We start from the raw sequence: 22,337 nt of genomic DNA on the forward strand, positions 1-22,337 counted from the left end.
ACTATGAGAGAAAATTGAGAGTTTTCAACTTTGTGGACCAGAAAACACTTGCCAAATACAAGAGTGACAATGATGGTGACTTGTAACTAAGTCACAACTAGAATAGTAGTTACTACCGAGAGGGTATGATCTCTGCGACTGTTGTAAAGAAAGAACCACCCTGTCCACTCTTAATAACTAGTTAACATCTTTATTTTTTGTGTTTTTTAATCTTTTTTATACTTGCCGAAAGACTCGGGCTTCTTCTTCTTCCTCTATTATATCATGGAATCCTTATTCTTCGTTTTGTGTGCCAACTTATAAATTTTTGTAGCGAGAAATTTTAAATCAAGGAGCTAAATCGTAAAATATGAAATCGAAAATTAGAACTGGGGTTGGGTTCTTAAAGAGTGGGACTAAAACTTTTGAAGGTAACAGAGGAAACCTAAAAACTATAGACTGAAAATAACACAAACTAACGGAGGTTATCTCGTTGTTAAGTGGCTCTTTATTTGCAAACGCCAACCGACATACAGAAATCTTCCAGAACCATGCATATAAAATAGCGACTGTTCTCTCATTCTGTACTTCAAAAATTGAAAACCATCACCACAAATTTCTCTCCATGGCTCAGCTTGAAAATTTTACGAAACCATTACTCAGTCTTCTCTTCTTTCTCTCATTCACTCTATTAATCTCCTCAATAAACTCTCAACAAGCACCCCCATCACCACTTACACCAACAAGCACAGATCCTTCATATTATTACAACTTGTGTGCACCTTCAACATGTAACAACATTTCATTCCCATATCCATTTGGTCTACCAACTCCATGCCATGCTCCATCTATCCAACCCTCTTGTCCTTCTAATGAATCCCTCCTCCTAAGTAGTCCACGTGACACTGATACCTACCGAGTTCTCTCCATTAATTTCACTGATCCCACTACCACCACTTTAGTAATTGCACAAACTTCTCTTTTCACTTGTGGTGTGCCAGTATCTAGCCCAAATTATACATCAGATACTCATAGCGTTTTTTCACTCGGTTCGAACTATAACCCTGGCACCCACCTCAATTGTACTAGACCAATTCCTTTTAATGCAACCCAAGGGCTCCAAAATGCGTCTTGTCTTGGATGCAACACTACGTCCAACTTTTGCTATTATGCTCCATTTTACAATGTTAAATATGCTAACTGTGAGACATTTTTTGTATATACCCTTAGCAACTCTTTTAATGCAAGTAATGAAAGAGATTTGAGAGCATATCTACGGTCAGGATATGAGATCAGATTTACAAAGCCTTTGGAGTGTCGTGGATGTGAGGATTCTGGTGGTAGATGTGGGAACAAACCTTCAACGGGCTCGTTTGTTTGCTTCTGTCCAACTAGTGTGCATAGCTTCAATTGCTCTGATGGTATGTACTTATTTATTTGGGTAAATAAATTCGGTTCACATAAATTGGTACTTAAATTATCAAGTCATAATCCGCCCTTCCATCCTCTGGATGAGCTTACACTATAGGAAAATTTAAATTCTATATCGCAAAGACAATTTCATCCTAGTGTGCGTGTGTGTAACTGAAAAGAAAAATGTGCTGTAGTACAGTGGAGTCTACTTGTTCATTTTGGTTGAAATTTTTTGGTAGATTAATTGGGCACTCATCAAATTGGATTGGGCAACCCCCAAAAACAAAGAAATATTACAAGTTTGCCATCAAAGCCCAGGCCCAACAACCAATCTAACCGATCTTGCCATAATGAAACCCTTGTCGTTTGAGTGTACACTCAAACGGTCTTGCCATGTTGTTTGAGTTTATACTCAAATGGTTTCTCCATATTGTTTTAATTAGACAATATAGTGGGGTCGTTTGGGCAATCTCCATGACGACATGGCTGGGTCATTTGGGGACTCTCTTGGGCGACATGGTTAGGTCGTTTGGACTAAAAACGATCAATTCCAAACATAATCTCAAACAAATCTGTGGAGAGAACAATTCAACATCCTAAATAGATTTTAAAAAGGATGCTAGACGATAAACTAGCCCAACCAAGGTTCTTGTTCTTATAACAACAAAACATCGATCAACTTAAAATTTGGAGTAAACAATTAAAGAATCAACAACCCATTTTTGTTGTTTATTACTCAAATTGGATGAAGTCGCCAACTTCAATTCCCATTGTTGATTCATAACTCAACACTCGAAGTTGGTAGCCGGTATGCGTTGAGGGGGGGAGGGTGTATTAGGTTATTGCTGTTGGGCTTCGTTGTTGGGCTTGGGCTGGAGGCTGCCCAATCGAATTTGGTGGTTGCCCAATACAAGACCCAAAATTTTATATACATTTTCACAGAACAATGCTTGGTTGAAATTTTTTTATATACATTTGTAACGCCCCGAAACCGATCTCTTACCCTTGATCGGTATTTCACACATAAACGCTAATCAACGTCATAATTTCTGAGTAATGATGCATTCTAATATGGTTTCATAGCTAAAATTAATTAAAATTAATTTAAGAAATAATTAAATTATTACAAAACAATTTAAAAAGAATCGAAAACGAGAATAACAAGATTTAATTCTATGTAAGCTAAGCTTTTTGGATCACTGCCATAGCAATCAGAATGCACATTAAATTTTCTTAACGAGCTCGCGTACATCTTTTCCTATCTTATGGGACACCGGTTCGTCCCTGTCATTTATTCTTCGACGCTCAACATTAGATACATAGTCAATATATAATAATCAACTTGGAATAAAATTGAATACAAAAGACAAGGTTTATTTACCGTTTAGTTGCACCGCGAATCTTACATTTTCTTGTTAAATACTTGTGATTGTATCAATCACCGGACTTTCATGAAACTCGTTAGCATGCAATATTAATCAATATTATCAAAATATTTAGATCATGTTTAACACGTACGCAAATATATTTAACCAAAATTAAACAGCAACAAAAACCAATCCCCTTGTTACAAGGGATAGGGGTTTTCCCATAGAAGTGGTTGAGCCAAGTGGCTACCTACGTACCTTTTTTAAGGGATCAAGCCAATCGTAGTTCTCCTATTCCTATTGATAAGGTGTTTCTATAGGAATGTATTAAGCCATTTCCGATGGGGAAGGCGGCATGGATTCCTCACTCATGTTCTAATTATGTAACGTTCACTAATTAAGCAATTCTCAACCTTGAATCGGTATTGTATGTCTCTTCACTTCTACTTATTCGAAGTTTTTCCCCGAATTCCCAAACAAACGAACAAAACTCTCAATACCAATAAAAGGGATATTAGTTCATTGTAATTCTAATTAAAATATAGCTACAAGAGAAATCCAACAATAAAATACGTTGTTGCCTAGCCGGTAGCAACTTCGTGGTATGGCCTATAAAGCTATAACAACTTAACAGTATGACCTATAGCGGTCTGGCCAGTGGCCTGTAACGGCCTGGCAGACTTGGTTATCCCATAATTAACTAGCAGATAATGAAAATTCAAGTAGCTAGTTTTAGTATATGAAGTGTTAACTGTGATGGCTTAAATCAATCAAATTAAAATGCTTGAATCAAAACAGACCGATTCCTTAGATTATCAAATGACTTTGACTTTACAACTTACCTTCTTGTTGTACGGAAAAGAGAGAATCCTTCGAGAATGAATTGAATCTCCACTTTTTGCCAATTTCAGTATTGCCAATGAAATCAAATTTAATGCAACTTTTTTTTTTTTTTTTTTTTTTTTGATAATACCATATATATTACTACCATCAAACCAGAACAGGGATTAACTTGTCTTGCAGGATACAAAGAGGAAGCTGGTCCATTTGCTGCTTATGGAAAGCCCATTGTGCAAGCAAATGTGCCTCTCCATTAGACCTCCTAGTGATCCACTTAAACTTACAGAAGGCAAAATTAGAGCTTAACTTTACTACATAGTCTCGCAAGCTCTCAGACTTCCAAGAACATGTCTGGCCATTAAGAGCCTTAGTGACCTCTAAGCAGTCCCCTTCTATGTACACAGCAGTCCACCCATGAAGCAACGCAAGTCCTAGTGCCACCTCAGCAGCCACCATCTCTGCTTCCTCTGCAGACTTAGCTTGGAATCTTCTAGTACCTGCCCCTCTACTTTGCCTTCTGAATCCCAGGCTATAGTACCAGCAGCTGCTTCCCCTGACATAACCTGAAAGGCAGCATCATATCTAATATTAATACACTCATTTGGAATAACAGGGAACAAAGAATCTAACTCAAAATTGTTTTGATTAAAGTAATTTTCAGAGGGGATAGAGTTCTCATTCTGCATTCTGGTAGTGGCAAAACCCTTGTAGCAGTTGCATGCCTCCATCTCACTCCTTCTGAGAATTCTTTCCCTATTAGGGAGCTTCTGTTCAAACTTGGCTTCATTCCTAGTTTTCCAGATGTTGTATAGGAGATAACAAGCCTGAACTCCTGCCTGAGCTATATGTTGGCTCTTATTATTGCTCCAACTTATGAATTTGGAGATCCAAACCTTAGTGTTGTTCCTACCCTGAATCTCCATTCTTAACCCCCAAGCTTGAAGTGAACCATAATTTTCTGGTCCAATCACATTTAAAAAGCAGATGGTTTTCTGTTTCCAAACTGGTGTTACATAGGGGGCAAGAAAAGCCCCCCTCCATCTTCCAAGAAGCCAACCTATCTCCCATAGGTAAGGCATTCATATAGGCTTTCCATATGAACATTTGAATGTTGGCTGGTATTTTGGCTTTCCAGAGGAGTTTTACTGTTTTAGTATTGAAACTAGAGCTCTGTCCTTCACCACTATCTTTGGCTAGGTACTTGTGGACAGATTTCACAGTCAATCTCCCAGACTTCTCTCCACTCCATATCAGCCTATCCTTGCCAAGACCCAGAGGTCTGATCATAATATCTTTGATTCTTGCCACAAGGAAAGGATGAAAGAAGCCTTGTAGCTTGGCCTCATCCCATCCAGTTCTATCCTCCAGAAAAAGGTTAGCCACATGAAGGCCTTCTAGTCTGGGATCCTCCACCCCTAACTCTCTCAGAGTCTGAGGTTTTCCATTGCAGATCACCCAAGGGTCATCTAAAACTGAGGTGGAGTTATCACTGTGGATGCCCCAGACTATCCCTCCACTTATGAGATTGAAAGTGTTATGGATACCTTTCCAAAAGTAAGAGGCATGCCCAGGAGGTTTTCAGACATCCCCTATCCAGTTTTTACTATATATACTAGCAAGAGTTTTTGTCCAAACAGATTCAGTATCTGTAGCAGCTTTCCAAGGGAGCTTGGCTAGTATTGCTACATTTATATCCCTCATCTTTCTAAACCCCAACCCTCCTTCAGGTTTGGTTTTACATAACTTGTCCCACCCAATGGTATGGACACTGTTAGAATTTTCAACACCATGCCAAAAAAAATCTCTGCATGCTTTGTCTATCTTGTTGCAAGTAGACATGGGGAGCATATAAGTAGACATAGCATAGAGAGGAGTAGCTTGTACCACAGATTGGATCAGGGTAGCCCTTCCAGCCTGTGAAAGGACTTTAGCCTTCCAACCTTTTATTTTCTTATGGATCTTATCAACTAAAAAGTCAAAATCCTCAGCCTTTTTTTTTGGATAGCATGATAGGTATACCCAAGTATTTGTCTTTTGAATCAAAAAGCCTCATTTTCCAAAACTTCTTTAGCTTTATTTTATTGCGAAACTTGATGTTTCTGCTGAAAAACATGCTAGATTTATCAAAATTTATCAGCTGACTAGAAGCAGCACAATAGTCTTGGAGGATATCTTTAAGATGACCCCCATCCTCAAGATTTCCTCTGGTGAACAGGATCAGGTCATCTGCATACAGAAGATGGGAGATGGGAGGAGAAGCCCTCCGGATCTTCATCCCATGGACTTTCTCCTCAGCCTCAGCTTTTGCAATCATCCTAGAAAGGGCCTCAGACATGATGATAAAGAGATATGGTGATAAGGGATCACCCTGTCTGAGGCCTCTTTCAGGGATTATCTTATTTAGAGGACTCCCATTAAGAAGCACTTGAAAGGAGACAGTGGATATACACTGCTTTATCAGATTCCTCCACTTCTGGCTAAAACCCAGTCTATCAAAGATGTTGTCCACCGGGGACCACTCAACTCTATCATAGGCTTTTTCCATATCCATCTTCAAAGCTACCCAGCCATGGTTCTTATCTTTCATATTTTTCATGTGATGAAAGAGCTCACAAGCTAACCCAGTGTTATCTCCTATGTTTCTACCTTTGATGAAAGCCCCTTGGAAGGGAGAAATGATTTTATTCAGATGCTGCTTGAGCCTATTGGCAAGGATTTTAGAGATGACTTTATAACAAAAATTGCAGAGACTAATAGGCCTAAATTGTGCCACAGTCTCCGGATTATTTACCTTAGGAATGAGAGCAATATAAGTTTCATTAAAAACAGGGTTTAGCTCCCCCTTATGGAAAAAATCCTTCACAAAAGCCACAATACTGCTCCCCACAATCTCCCAAGTGTTTTGATAGAAACACCCTTGGAACCCATCAGGCCCAAGAGCTTTCAGGCTTCCCATCTTATTAACAACTCTCCAAATATCCTCAGAAGATGGGATGGCAGTAAGCATCTCATTTTCCTTATCCGTGATACAAGGAGTGAACAGATTGAGAATGCTGTCATTTTGATGGGGTTGATCAGACTTGAAAAGAGCTTGGAAATAGGAGTTAATGTTATCTCCTAATTCAGCTCTTCTCTTACTCCATCTCCCCCCCCCCCCCACCCTCTGCAGCCTCTCAATGCTGTTTTTTCTTCTTCTAAATATGGTGGAGAGATGGAAAAACCTAGTGTTTTTTCCCCCATCCTTGAACCAGTGAATAGTGGATTTCTGTTTCCAGAAACTTTCCTCCTTAACCAACCATTCAAGCAACTCAGATTTTAGTCCTTTTGCTCTCTCATAGTTGGCTAGGGAGAAAGGTTTAGTCAGGACAGCTTCCAGCTCTTTGTTAACTTTTTTCAGATTTGTAAAAATGTTACCAAACACCTTCCTATTCCATATAGTAAGATGTTGTTGAGTCAACTTGTGTTTTAGGATCACATTAAGGTCAGGCAAATCATGAAAAATAGAGTTCCAGGCAGTTTCAATAACAGGCATGCATGCATTATCAGAGAGCCACATATTGTAAAACCGAAAGGGTTTTTCATGCGTGGTTCTATTCTCCTCCTTATCTTTGAGATTTATCATAATAGACAGATGATCAGAACTAGCATTAACAACATTATACACATGCATGTTAGGAAAAAGGACAACCTGTGCATCGAGCCGTGAGCTCTATCAAGTCTCTAGGATATATGGGGGTTGGGGGTTATTACTCCAAGTATACATAGGTCCTTTAAATCCTAGGTCAATCAACCCAAGGTCATTTATCAACCCATTGAACTCAACCATACTGTTATCAAACATATTTCTTCCCCCTATTTTTTCATTTAGCGAGGTAATGGCATTGAAATCCCCAAACGGACACCAAGGTCCGGGATCGGGGTAGCCATCCATCCACGAAGCTCGGCCTGGATGATGTCTATTACAAGCAAATGGGTTCACCATACACAAAAAAGAAAACCAGGGTTTGATTGCAAAAATAATTATTTAGTTTACCTGTTACTTGATTCCTAGTAGCTCCTAAGATTTCGTGTCCACCCCTTCTTTCCAAAGAACGCTAACCCCCACTCCACCATTTCTTTGGAACACAAAACAACCCCTATACTTGACCATTTCTCGATACCTTTCATCCTATCTACACCAACCTTTATTTCGCATGGACATATAATGTCGGGGATCGAATTTCCCTATTAAGTCCTTTAGATTTTGAAATGCCGCGGAGGAACCGATTCCTCGGCAATTCGTGTTTGTATCATGGTGGCGAGGTTTTGTTGTGGGAAAGAGACCCTTGAACCTCGGAGGAGAGGACCCAATTTGTTTCCGGACTTCGGACTCCACTACTATATCCACCACGTGCTACAACCCCCTCCTTACCATTTGGTGCCTTTGAACTTTCCCCTTTATCTTTGTTGTTTTAATTTTAACGGATCTCTTGTGCACCACCGAGGAGTCATCAACCGCTATAGGCTTTGGTTGTGGAATCATCGCCTTCGAGATGCTCTCCTCTGATACATACCCATCTCCTTCCAAACTGCCTTGAGCAAGATCCCCAGGCACATTTCCAATAGACATTTCCTCTGGCCTCTCCTCATGCTGAAAACCCATCTCATTTCCAACCTCTATATCTTGATAGTCTTCCCCCCATTCTGTAAACGCGTCTGAAGGAATCTGATCTTCTGGAAATGAGTGTCCTGAGAAATCAGATGGGTTGGTAGAATCCAGAGATCTACCCGAGTTAGATGGCTCAGTTGAGACCATAGAATCACTTGAGATGTTAATCACTGGAGCTTCTTCTGGGATGAGCAAGTGTCCTAGACCTCTGGCCCTTAGAGCATCTGCCTCTCTTTTGGCTCGTTTTGATTCTCTTGCTACCTTCCTCAGACAATACGTTGTCCATTCTTCATCATCCATGGTTTCTCCCTTACTTCCAGATCTTGAGACACTCTTCCTTTTTTTACCCACTTCAGCCCCTCTTACTAACCCTACTCTTTGTTTGACTGACCCTTGACGCCTTCCTCGAGACACCACCGTCTTAAAACCCCTTCCACGTGTAGGTAAACCAGAGAATCTGAAAAAAAAAGTGGAGCTTTTCCAGCTGTTGGAGTGGATTGATAGAACTCATCTCTGTTGGTCTTCTCAATATATGGTATGATTGTGTTGGAGACCGGTAAGAGAGATAGCGGCAAAGTCTGCTCATCTCCAGCTCTATTCCCTGTTTCCAAGGAGTCCTCTCTCAGAGCTAGAGGATCTAGGTCTCTCGTAGAAGCTTCCCACGTGTCCCATTTCCCCTGGTCCCTCTCTTTGCAATTACACTTTTGCCCCCTGTCTTTTCAAATCCCGCCCAAACCCTTCATTTTCCTCAACACCCATAAACCCCCAATTCCCCTTTTCATTTTTCATTCTTCCTCTTCCCCACCTCTTCAACTTCTACCCGCTGTTCCTCTTTCTCAAGGCTCCCTCCTGCTCCGTTTACGTCAGTTTTGGTCTTTCCACCACCTTGGCTGTTGTTGCATCTCAGGTTTGTCTTCCACCTTCTCACTCCCTTTCGTTTATTGCTATACTCCAATTTCAATACTGTTTCCGCATTCTTTTCTCTCTCATAACTTGTGTTCTTCCCCCATTCTTCACCTGTCCCTTCTTAGTGTCCATTGCGACATGTCGGGATCTGATTCGGCGGATTCCTCCGCCACCAGATCCGATGGATCCAATGCTTCTCCATCTAGATCTAGCCACTCTACTGCGGACAGGTCGGACTCTCCGACGTCTCACTCTTCCAGCCCAGCCGCTATACCATCTACCTCTGGGAGGAAGGCTTCTCTTCCTCCCCCTCCATCATACTATCGCCGCCTTAATCTAGAAGCAGTTAAAACTGCCTATGGCATCCCAGATGACGTGTTACTAGAGCACGTGACTGGCGTTACCCATTTTCCCCACTTGGTAGCACCGCGGCCAGGATGTCTTGTCACGACTGTTGACCAGATTGCGGCTGGCTTGCGCTTCCCCTTAACTCTTCTCGATATCGAGGTATGCAACCATTTTAATATTCCGCCTTGTCAAGGCATAGGCAACTTTTGGTGAGTGATGTACGCCGCTAACCATTACAACGAAACCCACACCCCTAAAATCCAACTCTGCGACATAATCGCTCATTTTTATCTGAAAAAGAGCACTAAATTCGGAAGCATAGGGTACCACTCCTTTTGTACACGTCCGCGGAAGAAGTCTTTTGTTCTCCGCCTTACAACTTCAGACAAGGTGTAGTACCATTATCCCTTGTATGTGTCTGGAAGTTTTATTTCCGCGGACCTCCCTTTAGAAGTTTCTCTAAGGCATCTCAATTTCCTTACAAGTGGTAAGTAAAACACTTTGGTCCCCTGATCTCTTGCATATCCTTCTTTCTAATGTGTCTTCTTTCTGTGGCCCAGGTTGGAAATCAGATTCTCGTTCTCAATTCTACGCCGGCATCTCCTCTGCAATTTTTCAAGAACTCAGGAACCTAGGGAGTAACTAGTGCGAGGTTCTCGGCATAGACCCCGACAAAGGCAACCCTCTTTTGCTTGACCCATCTCTTAAAGATATAGGGAAATACCAAGGTCCCCTCTACCGCTTGCCGCCACCCAAAGAGCGCAAACCCAAATCCTCTCCTTCTGCCAAAAGAAGACGCCCAACTCACCGATCATTTTGCTATACAACCAAGATCTCCCACTCCAAGGCCGCCGCTCAATCCCGCCCTCCCCCTACAGATACCGCCCCCTCTTCCTACTCTGCGTTAGCGGATTGGGAAGACAATTTTACCCATCCCTCTTCATCTACTCCTGCCGCGGACATGGCCTCTAGCAAACTCAAACTCTAGGACAGCGACTCCGAAGGTGATGAGCCTACTGAAGCTGCGGCCAAGAGCCCCCTAGCCAAAAAAGCCCGGACTACTCCTCCGCCTCCATAAGAGCCACCAACCCAAATACCGTGGCCCACAGTTACATCCCGCCGCCCTGGAAAAGAACAGTCTTCGGCAGTCCCTCCCTTATCCGGCGCTGTGGAGATACGGCACCCGCGATTTAAGGCTCAATACCGCCATGTAAATATACGCGACTCCGCCCTTAACAATCCTACGGTTGCTGCTTCTTTATTTTTCATCTCTCATCTCCCCCGAGACCAAGTATACGGCGACTCAGGCTCCTTCTCCTCTCACCGAACATCCATTTATACTGGCTGGGAAAAGGTATTCAATTTTTTTTTTCCTAACTAATACCTTCTCAGCTGAGTCTGGACATCGGCTATGTGGTGCGCGGGCTGACCAACACTTTGGACTCTCTGGAAGTCGCAAAACAAGAGATCAATGGCCCCAACGGGTGGAAAGCCAAGCATGCCCAGTTGGAGAAGGACCGCGATGATCTTCAGATCGTTGCCATGAAGGCCCAAAGAGCTCTCCAACAAGCAGAGGACAAGCACCGTGACTACGTCGTTAGGATCACCTCCAAAATGGAGAGCTAAAGGGAGGCGGAGAAGCTTGCTACTCAGGCCGCGGTGGACAAAGCTGTTAAGGATGCGGCTGATCGATTCTGAGTCCTAGCTGAGAAGAAAATTGCTCGTGAATTGAATAGCCAACTTGAAGAGTTTGCTGCGGTGGTCGTCTCACGCCTGCGTTCATATCGGCCCGGATCGATGCTCAAAATGCCTCACCCTCTATTGCTGACCCTGATGTTGCTAACGTTGTGCTTCCTGCTGGTACTTCCAGCGCGGTCACCTCCCCCATTGATGTGGATGTTGATTCGAACACCGCGGTGGAAGGGGCCGAGGTTTCTTCCCCGCAGGGGGGTGGGTTGAAGGGCCGCAGTAGCTTGTTTGAAATAAATTTTTGTACCTTTGTGATTCTGATGTTCACTCTCTAACAGTATATTTTGCAATATGTAACTTGCATGTTTTTCTGGGTATGCCCAGCAGGTATTCAATCAAATGTAGTGTGTCTTTTGTTATCACCTCCACTCATTTTGTGAAATCATTTTCCTTGATTCATATGCACCCATCTGACTTTGTTTTACTCTCTTTACAAAAGTGGGATCTCTTCATTGGTGCTTATATTATCTCTTTGCAAATAATTTTTAGTTGGCTGTGAAGCCTATGGGGCAAATTTCAATTTGACCCTATGTTGATTCGGACATATAGTTCAAGCGAAGGGCTCGTCCCATTTGTCTTTGATCGGCTATGAAGCCTTTTGGGGGCAGCTCAATTTGCCCCCATGTTGATTTGGACTTAAAGTCCGCGAAGGGATCTTCCCGTGTCTTTGGTGGGTGTGAAGCCTGTTAGGGGCTGACTCAATTTGCCCTAAGTTGATTTGGACTTAAAGTCCATGAAGGGATCTTTGTCTTTGGTCGGTCATGAAGCTGTTAGAGGCGACTCAATTTGCCCCAAGTTGATTTGGACTTAAAGTCAGCGGGGGCTCTTCCCCCCTTGTCTTTGATTGATTGGTGTGAAGCCTTTTAGGGCAGCTCAACTTGCCCCCATGTTGATTTGGACTTAAAGTCCGCGAAGGGCTCTTCCCCCTTTGTCTTTGGTCGGTCATTGAAGCTGTTGGGGCAACTAACTTTGCCCCAAAGGTTGATTTGGACTTGTTTATGCGAAGGGCTCTTCCCCCCTGTCTTTGATCTTTGATCGGCTGTGAAGCTTGTTGGGGCAGCTCAATTTGCCCCCAAGTTGATTTGGACTTAAAGTCCGCGAATGGCTCTTCCCCCCCCCCCCCCCCTGAGTCCTAGCTGAGAAGAAAATTGCTCGTGAATTGAATAGCCAACTTGAAGAGCTGCTTTTGCAATTTACCGGTCGTCACGCCTGCCGTTCGCCTCGGCCCGATCCGATGCTCAAAATGCCTCACCCTCTATTGCTGACCCTGATGTTGCTAACGTTGTGCTTCCTGCTGGTACTTCCAGCGCGGTCACCTCCCCCATTGATGTGGATGTTGATTCGAACACCGCGGTGGAAGGGGCCGAGGTTTCTTCTTCCCAGGGGTGGGTTGAAGGCGCAGCAGCTTGTGTTTGAAATAAATTTTTGTACCTTTGTGATTCTGATGTTCACTCTCTAACAGTATATTTTGCAATATGTAACTTGCATGTTTTTCTGGGTATGCCCAGCAGGTATTCAATCAAATGTAGTGTGTCTTTTGTTATCACCTCCACTCATTTTGTGAAATCATTTTCCTTGATTCATATGCACCCATCTGACTTTGTTTTACTCTCTTTACAAAAGTGGGATCTCTTCATTGGTGCTTATATTATCTCTTTGCAAATAATTTTTAGTTGGCTGTGAAGCCTATGGGGCCAGCTCAATTTGACCCTATGTTGATTCAGACATATAGTTCGCGAAGGGCTCGTCCCCCCCGCTGTCTTTGATCGGCTGTGAAGCCTTTTGGGGCAGCTCAATTTGCCCCCATGTTGATTTGGACTTAAAGTCCGCGAAGGGCTCTTCCCCGCTGTCTTTGGTCGGTACCGGAAGAAGCTGTTGGGCAAAACTCAATTTGCCCCAAGTTGATTTGGACTTAAAGTCCTTGAAGGGATCTTCCCCGGCTGTCTTTGGTCGGTTGTGAAGCCCGCCGGGGCAGACTCAATTTGCCCCCAAGTTGATTTGGACTTAAAGTCCCTGGGCGGCTCTTCCCCATTTGTCTTTGATTGGGGTGAAGCCTTTTAGGCAGCTCAACTTGCCCCCATGTTAATTTGGACTTAAAGTCCCGAAGCGGCTCTTCCCCCGCTGTCCTTCGGTGTTGTGAAGCCTGTTGGGGCAACTAACTTTGCCCTGTGTTGATTTGGACTTGTTGTGCGAAGGGCTCTTCCCCGCTGTCTTTGATCGGTTTGTGAAGCTTGTGGGGCAGCTCAATTTGCCCCAAGTTGATTTGGACTTAAAGTCCGCTTAAAGTCCGCGAATGGCTCTTCCCCGCTGTCTTTGATCGGGGTTGAAGCCTGTTGGGGCAACTCAATTTGCCCCCAAGTTGATTTAGACTTATAGTCCGCGAAGGGCTCTTCCCCCCCCTGTCTTTGATCGGCTGTGAAACCTGTTGGGGCAGCTCAATTTGCCCCCAGGTTGTTCTTCATGCAATATCTTATTTGTTTGAGGAATCAACATACTCCTTTTATTCAAGGAACTAAAATAACCAAAAGACAATATTTCTATTTTTACTCCGCTACAAATAGAAATAAAACTAACTAGCGACTGCCTCCGCTATGGAATTTTTTCAACATTCTGATATTCCATGGTTTCTCAATCATTTCTCCTGCTGAAGTCTTTAACCTGTAAATTCCCGAAGTACCCTTCTCTGTCACGACATAAGGTCCCTCCCAGTTGGGACCCAATTTACCATCATTCTCTTTCTTAGTGGCCAGTGTAACCCGCCGCAGTACCAAATCCCCCACCCGGAAAGTCCGCGGCTTCACTCGCTTATCATACTATCTCTGCAACTTTCGGTGATATTCCTCCAGTCGTATGCGCACTATTTCTCTTTTTTCGTCTATGAGATTCAATTCCATGGCCAAGATCCTCTCATTTATTCCCAATTCCACGGCTTTGGTTCTTGTCGTTTTCTCTATCATCTCCACCAGGATGAGTGCTTCCACTCCATATGCCATTGCGAATGGTGATTCCTTAGTAGACGTCCGCGGTGTGGTGTGATAAGCCCATAACACGTGATTCAACTCATCTGCCCATGCACCTTTACGATCCTCCAATTTTCTCTTTAAGTTATCCATTATGATTTTGTTCGACGCCTCGGCTGGACCATTTCCCTCAGGATTATAGGGGGCCGAGAACCCCTGCTTCACCCTAAATGCCTGAAGAAACTCTCATACTTTTCCTCCAGTAAAGTGAGTTCCATTATCTGCGATGACTGTATGGGGCAGCCCGAACCTGCAGATGATATTCTCCCATAAGAATTTCTTCACATTCTCTTCCTTAACCTGTTGCAGAGCCACACCCTCCACCCATTTGGTAAAATAATCCGTAGCAGCCAACATAAACCTCCTTTTTCCGCTTGCCATTGGCAGAGGCCCAACAATATCCAGCCCCCACATGGAGAATGGCCAAGGGCTGAACACATTGTGCAAGGGCTCAGCTGGAGAATGTATGAACGGTGTAAACCTTTGGCATTTCTCATATTTCTTGGCGTACTCTATGGCGTCTCTCTTCATATGAGGCCAAAAATACCCCTGTGATATCAACCTGTGGGTAGTTGTTCGTCCTGCGGAATGACTCCCGCAATCGCCTTCATGAACCTCTGCCAAAAACTCCTGCGCCTGCTGCGGCCCTATACATCTTAGTAATGGGCCGCTGAAATTTCTCATGTATAGGTCACCCTCCAGCAATGTATACCTCTGACTCCGTTGTTCCATTCTTTGCCTCTCCTGTTTATTCTCTATCTCTACTCCCCTCAAGAAAGCCTTTATCGGTTCCATCCAACCTTGATCCCACTCGATGGTGAGCCAAACTCCAGCCTCATCTGATGTACTGGGTTTGCTCAACACTCTAACTTCAATAGACCGACCCTCTGATCCAGGAAGAACCGCCGCTACATAAGCCAAAGCATCGGCATATCTATTCTCTCCGCGGCCTAGGTGGGTAAACTTTATTTTGTCGAACTTGCTTGCCCTTCGCTGTAGGACTTCCAGGTATCTCGCCATCCGGGGGCAGCGAGCTGCAAACCCTCCATTCACCTGACAAACTACCAAATTGGAATCTGAGAACACAGATAACTCACTCACCCCCAGATCTTTGGCCAGGTCTAATCCAGCTATCACAGCTTCATATTCAGATTCATTATTTGAAGTCGCAAACCTCAGTTTCATTGATAGCTCAAGGCGATTGTTCTCAGGAGTTACTAACACGACCCCAATTCCATTCCCGGTATCCGTAGCATAACCATTCGTGAAAACTCTCCACCCATTGCACATATCCCAAGGATCCAAAGGATCGCGACTGACCTCCCCCTCAGATTCCATTACCATTTCCTCTCCCCAAGTGGGATCCTCTGCTGGGAATTCGGCCAGAAACTCCGCCATGGCTTGCGCCTTTTCAGCCTTCCTGACCTGGTATGTAATCTCATAAGAACTTAGTAATACTGCTCACTTTAGCATCCTACCTAACTTCTCGGCCCTCAACGCCTGTTTGAGAGGCAAATTCGTCACTACCACCACAGAATGAGCTTCGAGTAAAGGGCGACTTAAGGGTTGAAAATATCAAAGCCAAAGCATACTTCTCAATCCCATCAGTCTCTGCGTGATCAAGGGTTTTACTTTGAAAGTAAATTGGCTTTTCTATCTTGTCGATTACTCTCACCAGAACTGAACTTATTGCGTACTCACTAACTCCCAGATATAAATGCAACTTCTCACTCTGTTCCGGTCATGATAACAATGGTGCCTTCCCTAAGTAATCTTTCAACTCCTGGAAGGCTCCTTCACACTCTGCGGTCCAATGGAAGTCAGGAGTTTTCCTCAACAAACGATATAGAGGGCGGCATTTATCCGAAGACTTGGAAATGAATCTGTTAAGTGTCGCGACCCTACCAACCAATCTTTGTACTTCCTTCACATTATGCGGAGATGGCATCTCAATCAATGACCGAATCTGCTCTGGATTCGCCTCTATTCCGTGGTGGGTGACTATGTAGCCTTTAAACTTTCCCCGGTTACCCCAAATGTGCATTTCTCGGGATTGAGTTTCAGCTTATGCTTGCACATTATGCCAAAAGTCTCATGGAGACCTTCTAAGTGTTCCTTTTCCGACATACTTTTTTCCACCATGTCGTCAATGTATATTTCGATCCCCCTTCGAATCTTGCCTTCGAACATCTTTTCTCCTAACCGCTGAAAAGTAGCACCCGCATTTTTCAGGCCGAAGGGCATCCTGGTGTAACAGTAGGTACCACCTTCTACCACGAAGGTGGTTTTTTCTTGGTATGGCCCATACATCGCGACCTGATTGTACCCCATTGATGCATCCATGAAGGAAAATACCTTATATCCTGTCGTTCTATCCACTAACTCATCCACCCGGGGCATAGGGTAACAATCTTTTGGGCATTCCTTGTTTACATCTGTGAAGTCCACACACATTCTAACATTGCCGTTTTTTTTGGTACCGCGACCACATTCGACAACCACTCCGTAAACTCTGCCTCCCTTATTATCCCCGCCCCCTTCAGCCGTACCACCTCTTCGCGAATACCTTCTGCATATTTGGCTCTTATGCTCCTCATCCTTTGTCTTACTGGCTTAGCATCTTCATTCATATGCAAATGATGACAGGCGTATTCTGGATCTAAACTAATGATATCCTCGATTACCCATGCAAATACATCAGTATTGTCCATCAAAAACTGCACCAGCTTGCATTTCCATTCTTCCGGCAAGTCAGCTCCAACCGATGTAAACTTTTCTTCATCTCCCACCCCAAGGTTCACCACTTCCAACTCATCCAAAGTTTTTGGTCCCAGCGGAGGCTCGTACACTTCTATTTCCGCTGCCTCCTGTAATTGCTATGTTGATCCTGGTTCGTGTGACGGCCCCTCCCCTTTGGTACCGCGGACCATATTTTTTACTGTAACTTGATGGATGTTCTCAGGCCGCCACTTGATCCCCCTTATTTTCGTGACGTTCCCCATTAGCGTGAAGCCGGACCACCCGTAAAATGTCGATGGGATGGCCTTCATTTCGTGGATCCATTTTCTCCCTAAGATGGCATTATACTGGGAGCTAGAATCCACCACCATAAATCTGGTGAATACCGTTGTCGGGCCGGCCAGAATCGGTAACATCAATTCCCCATGGGCTCTGTCATGCTGCCATTGAACCCATACAGATTGGTTTGAGGAGCTTTCAACTGATTTCTACCTATATTCATCTCCTCCATGGCCCCCTTAAACAACAGATCTACTAAACTTCCGCAGTCTATCAATACTCTCTTTACCAGATAATTACCCATCGCTATAGTAATCACCAATGCATCCTCATGCGGGGAAATTACTGACTCCAAGTCTTTTAGGGTGAACATTATGCCTTCCTCACCCCCCGGCGGTTCCCTTTAACTAATCTGCGGTATCTTTGGACGACCTCGTTCTTTGTTGTAAACTTGCTGTCTTTCTCACCTTTTCTCTGTGTGCATTTCTTCCTAGGGTTTCTCCACTAAAGATGACATTGATGGTACCTAGAATTCTAGCCGGAGCAGGCACTCTCTCGGCTTGGCGAACCTCTGTGACAAACTCCCTGAGCATCCCCTTTTCAATCATTCTCTCCACTAACCACTTCAAAGCATAACATTCATTCGTGGCATGATTCGATTTGATGATAGGCCTGAGAATGGCTTCCCTTCTATTGCCACCGGTGTGCTCACGGACCTCAAAGTTGCCCTTTAATTAGAGGCAAGATTTCCTCTAAGGGTCTGTTAAGAGGTGCGATTCGATTTCTCGGTATGGCTTCCTCTCTCGGATATCCTTCGCCGCCGGTCTCCCGTTCTATCCGGACCTCGGCTCTCCCCTCTGTACGCTCCTTTCTCTCTTTCTTCCATTCTGCTTTTTCCCTTCCGATCATCTCGGTCGACAGCCTGCACTGCCTTTCCCGCTCTCTTTTGTTCCTTCGCGTTCCTCTATATTATATCCTCGTAGCGTATGTATTTTTCTACCTTGGGATACAAAGCATGCAGCGAAATGATTTCAATTTTGGAAACTGACTCATGAACCCTGGTTCCCGCCCTCAAGCCATGCTGGAAGGCTATTACCGCGGTATGCTCATCAAAAATTTCCACTCTCAATGTATCCTCCTTGAACCTGCACAGAAACTCTCTCAATGATTCAGCGGACCTTTGTTTTATGTTGAACAGATCTGCGATATCAACCACCCTTCTTTTCTGGTGTATGAAGTGGTCAACAAACGCGCGTTTTAGTTCTTCGAACCTTTTGATGCTCCGCGAAGCCAACCGATAATACCAATCCGAGGCTCCCCCCTTTAAACTTGCGGGAAACATCTTGCAGCGAAGCCCATCATACTTACTCTCTCGCCGCTGGCGGGATCCGCTGCGGAAATGGTGCAAATGATCTGTCGGGTCTCCCTTCCCATCATACCTCTCAAACCTGGGTTGGGAGAACCTCTTGGGCACTTCCGAATTCCATATATATCGAATCTGCCAGTGGGTTTTTGTTGAGGCTTGCAACCTCCTTCTGCGTAGCACTCTGGTTTGCTTTTTCTGTTGCGCGGGTTATCTCCCTGTCCTTCTCAATCATAGCATGTACTACCTCCAATGTGATACCCACCGTTTGTTTTACGTCCAGTGGTGGGTACTCCTCATTTTCCCCCTCCACTTCGCTGCTCCGATGATCATTCCGCTCCGTCTCACCATGTGTAATCTCTCTCTCCTTTCTCAACTCGTCATTCTCATTTCGTAGCCTGACTATCTCCTCTTTGAGAAGTTTGGTAGCGTCCGCCGCCACGTCAGATACTTCTTCCTCTCATACTCTTTCTTCCTCTCCTACCCTTTCCACCTCGGTGCTCTCTGTTTCCTCCACCACTTCTCTAACCGTTGCTTTCTTAGGTCTCCCTACTCCTCTTTTCACTACAGTAGCCATTTTTTTTTCGGTCTCCATAGACGGCGCCAAATGTAACTACAAGAATTACATCCTATGAAATTACTAGTCTCTTTTCTCTTACTCCTCTCTCGTTTCTTTCTCTTTCTCCCTTTTTTTCTCTCTCCTCTTTGCCCTTATACTTTTCTTCTTTCTAACCGCTCTCTCTCGTTCGTCCATCCACCCTGATCCTACGTGCATCAGCTTGCCACCTGCCCACAACATACACCGCAGTTCTCGGCAGTTAGGGCTCCGCGGCTCCTATCCGATGCACCATGTAGTATCTTCATTACTCTGACTACTGCCCACTCACCACCCCTGCCATTCCCCGCAGTTCTCTGCGGATATGGTGCCGCGGCTCAGATCCACTACACCCGGTCTTTTCTTCACTATTCTGTGTACGGACCCTTCACCACCATCGATGTTACATGTCACGAATTTGACCCCTACAGTAAGCTTAAAGTATGAATTAATAATCTTTAATCGTAGGTGACACTGATGGTAAATATATATTTTCTTTTTCTTTTTATTTTTCTTTTTTACAACTAGATTTTTGAGAGAAGGTTTCTTTGTTTCCTTCTTTCATATCCATCCAATATTCGAGGGCCAACTCATAGTATTCCTGATCATAGGTAACGAGGAGTAGCATATCAAGATCCTTACGTTTGGGTATGCCAGCAAGGTGCACAGGGATTATAGTACGCCATGATGTGCATACACATTTGCATTGAATCAGACACCTGATGTGTAGCCTAGAGAATATGTTCGTTTTACCAAAAAAAAAAAAAAAAAAAATGTTCGTGAATAGTATAGTTCAAAACTTCAAATGGCATGACTTTTGCAATAATGCACAATAGAAATCGAAATGTCGCCGGACTATGTTTTTGGCTTTTTGCTACTTCGGTGTTTACATATCGTCGTATCTGAAAGTCAAAATCGGGTATACATACATTTTTTTTTTACTTTTTAAGCAACAATCAACTCTTTTTTCCTTTCGTTTAACTAGGTATCCTGGAGGACCTTTCAACGTGGGTGAATTCACCAGGAGGCGGGGCATCCGGACCATCTAGAGCAGTTATTGCAGGTTAATTATTTTGCACAATTTTTTGGCTGCATCGTATTTACTTTAAAGTTCATACGTACACTAGCTATGAGGCTATGAGCAACCTTTCGTCTAACGAGCATCTCTTCGTTCAATGCAGTGATTTCTGCTTCTGCATCATTTTTGTGTTTGGTAGTCCTTGTTGCATTAGTGGTGATCCTTGCTCGTCGAAAGAAGTTGAACTTCCACTTTGACAAGAGGACCATGTCAAGCATATATCAAAAAAGGTACTCGTATTCTCAGCTAAAGAAGTTAACTAACAACTTCTCATCAAAACTCGGTGAAGGGGGATTTGGTATTGTGTACAAAGGGACCATTAAGAGAAACCGGGTCGAGGTTCCAGTAGCTGTAAAGATCTTGAAGAGATCTACGCAAACTCAAAAACAATTTATAAATGAAGTAGCAACTATAGGGAGTGTACATCATCATAACTTAGTGGGTATGTTTGGATATTGTGTTGATAGGGACACTCATGCAATTGTTTATGAGTTCATGGAAAATGGATCCTTAGATAAGTATATCTACAATGTCAAGAAAAATAGTGTTGGACCTGAAGTTAACAACAAAACTGAAGACAAGTGGCTAAGTCCAAAACAAGTGTGTAGCATTGCCTTAGAAACAGCCAGGGGAATACTCTACCTACACCAAGGTTGCGGGGATAGGATCTTGCACCTTGACATTAAACCTGCAAATGTATTGCTTGACTGTAATTTCTCAGCGAAAGTTGCTGATTTCGGGCTAGCAAAGATGATTGATAAGGACCGTAGTCATGTGTCTCTAACCACAGCTCAAGGAACTCCAGGGTATGCAGCGCCAGAGATGTGGTTGAAGACTTTTGGTCCAGTGACAGAGAAATCTGATGTTTATAGCTATGGGATGCTTCTTCTAGAGATGGTTGGCAGGAGGAAGAACTACGAATCTGAAGCGTCTGAACCTAGTCAAGTGTATTTCCCTGAATGGCTGTATAACAAATTTGAGAATGATGAATTTCCTTTTGTAACGAGAAAAGGGGACAACGATGCTTCTTTTGAGATTGATGAGGATGATGAAGAAAAGAGAACAGGGGAAAATGAAAATATTGTGAAGAGGATGTGTTTAGTTGGTCTTTGGTGTGTTCAACATATCCCTCCAAATAGGCCGTCTATGGACAAGGTAGTACAAATGTTGGAAGGACATGTTGAAATTGGAATACCTCCACATCCACGCACTTCGACAAAAGACAGCCTAAAGTCATGAAAGCATAATTCCGGATGCTCTTGTTCAAGTCGGTTAGGGTGTATGTTAACATTCATATATGCGTGTTTCTGCTTAATACACGTCTGATGTTTGTGAGAATATCATTAATGATGCCTATGTCTATTGGACATTTATGGTGGTGTTTATATCTTGAGGGAGTCAAGGAGCTTTAGTTATTGAAATCAAAATAATAATCTTTTAAGTAGTTTTTAATATTTAGTTATATCTTGAGGGTTTTTGTTCTAACCCCCCCATTGTATGAGAGTGTTTATGAAAAACCCCCCAAAGTTGCAATCCTCATAAAAGACCCCCCATTATGTCATGATTATGTTACACCAATGTTTGTTTTTTTTATAACACCAATTATACCCTTTGTTCAACAAAAAACTCATCCAACTTAAGTGTGATTGACACGTGTCAGAATCTAGGCTGCCTATCTATCAATGATCCCCCAGCCACTAGCTATTTAAAACACACTTAAAAAATTCCCACAACTTTTCTTCTTCTTCAATCTTCATCAATGAAATTATATGTGGATTATATGGTTGGAAAGAAATAAGTATAGGTTTCAGATCACTTATGTGCCCCCAAATCCAATTAATTTGATTCGGCAAATTCATTTAGACACAAGTGTTGGGATATTTGGCATTTACAAAGTCAATGAACATTTATGGGTGAATTAGAGATATCCCCCTATTTGATAAGTTTTTTTTTTGAGATACCCCCTTGTTTTGAAAACCATTTGAGATACCCCCCTAACTAACGTTTTCCATC

At 43.4% G+C, this 22,337-nt stretch overlaps 1 protein-coding gene and 1 long non-coding RNA gene across 2 annotated transcripts; both read left to right on the forward strand.

The window, feature by feature from the left end:
• The first annotated feature begins 292 nt into the window (after positions 1-292).
• LOC147507257 (LEAF RUST 10 DISEASE-RESISTANCE LOCUS RECEPTOR-LIKE PROTEIN KINASE-like 2.4) lies at positions 293-21,778 on the forward strand. Its single transcript, XM_086599977.1, has 3 exons — positions 293-1,400; positions 20,232-20,309; positions 20,428-21,778. The coding sequence occupies exons 1-3, from the start codon at positions 605-607 to the stop codon at positions 21,561-21,563; spliced, it is 2,010 nt and encodes a 669-aa protein (XP_086456103.1). The 5' UTR covers positions 293-604; the 3' UTR covers positions 21,564-21,778.
• LOC147507258 (uncharacterized) lies at positions 8,056-11,655 on the forward strand. The gene is made up of 2 exons (XR_015217598.1): positions 8,056-9,988; positions 10,062-11,655. It is a non-coding gene; the product is annotated as an uncharacterized LOC147507258 (long non-coding RNA).
• Positions 21,779-22,337: the final 559 nt, after the last annotated feature.

This window comes from Coptis chinensis, chromosome 3 (assembly GCF_015680905.1).
Source record: "Coptis chinensis isolate HL-2020 chromosome 3, ASM1568090v1, whole genome shotgun sequence".
In the NCBI taxonomy this organism is placed as follows: Eukaryota; Viridiplantae; Streptophyta; class Magnoliopsida; order Ranunculales; family Ranunculaceae; genus Coptis; species Coptis chinensis.

Excerpts from the sequence above, each read along its gene's own strand:
- LOC147507257 (XM_086599977.1), top strand. The coding sequence starts at position 605 with ATGGCTCAGCTTGAAAATTTTACGAAACCATTACTCAGTCTTCTCTTC. Across the intron at positions 1,401-20,231 it reads TAGCTTCAATTGCTCTGATG|GTATCCTGGAGGACCTTTCA; the intron begins GTATGTACTTAT and ends TCGTTTAACTAG. Across the intron at positions 20,310-20,427 it reads ATCTAGAGCAGTTATTGCAG|TGATTTCTGCTTCTGCATCA; the intron begins GTTAATTATTTT and ends CGTTCAATGCAG.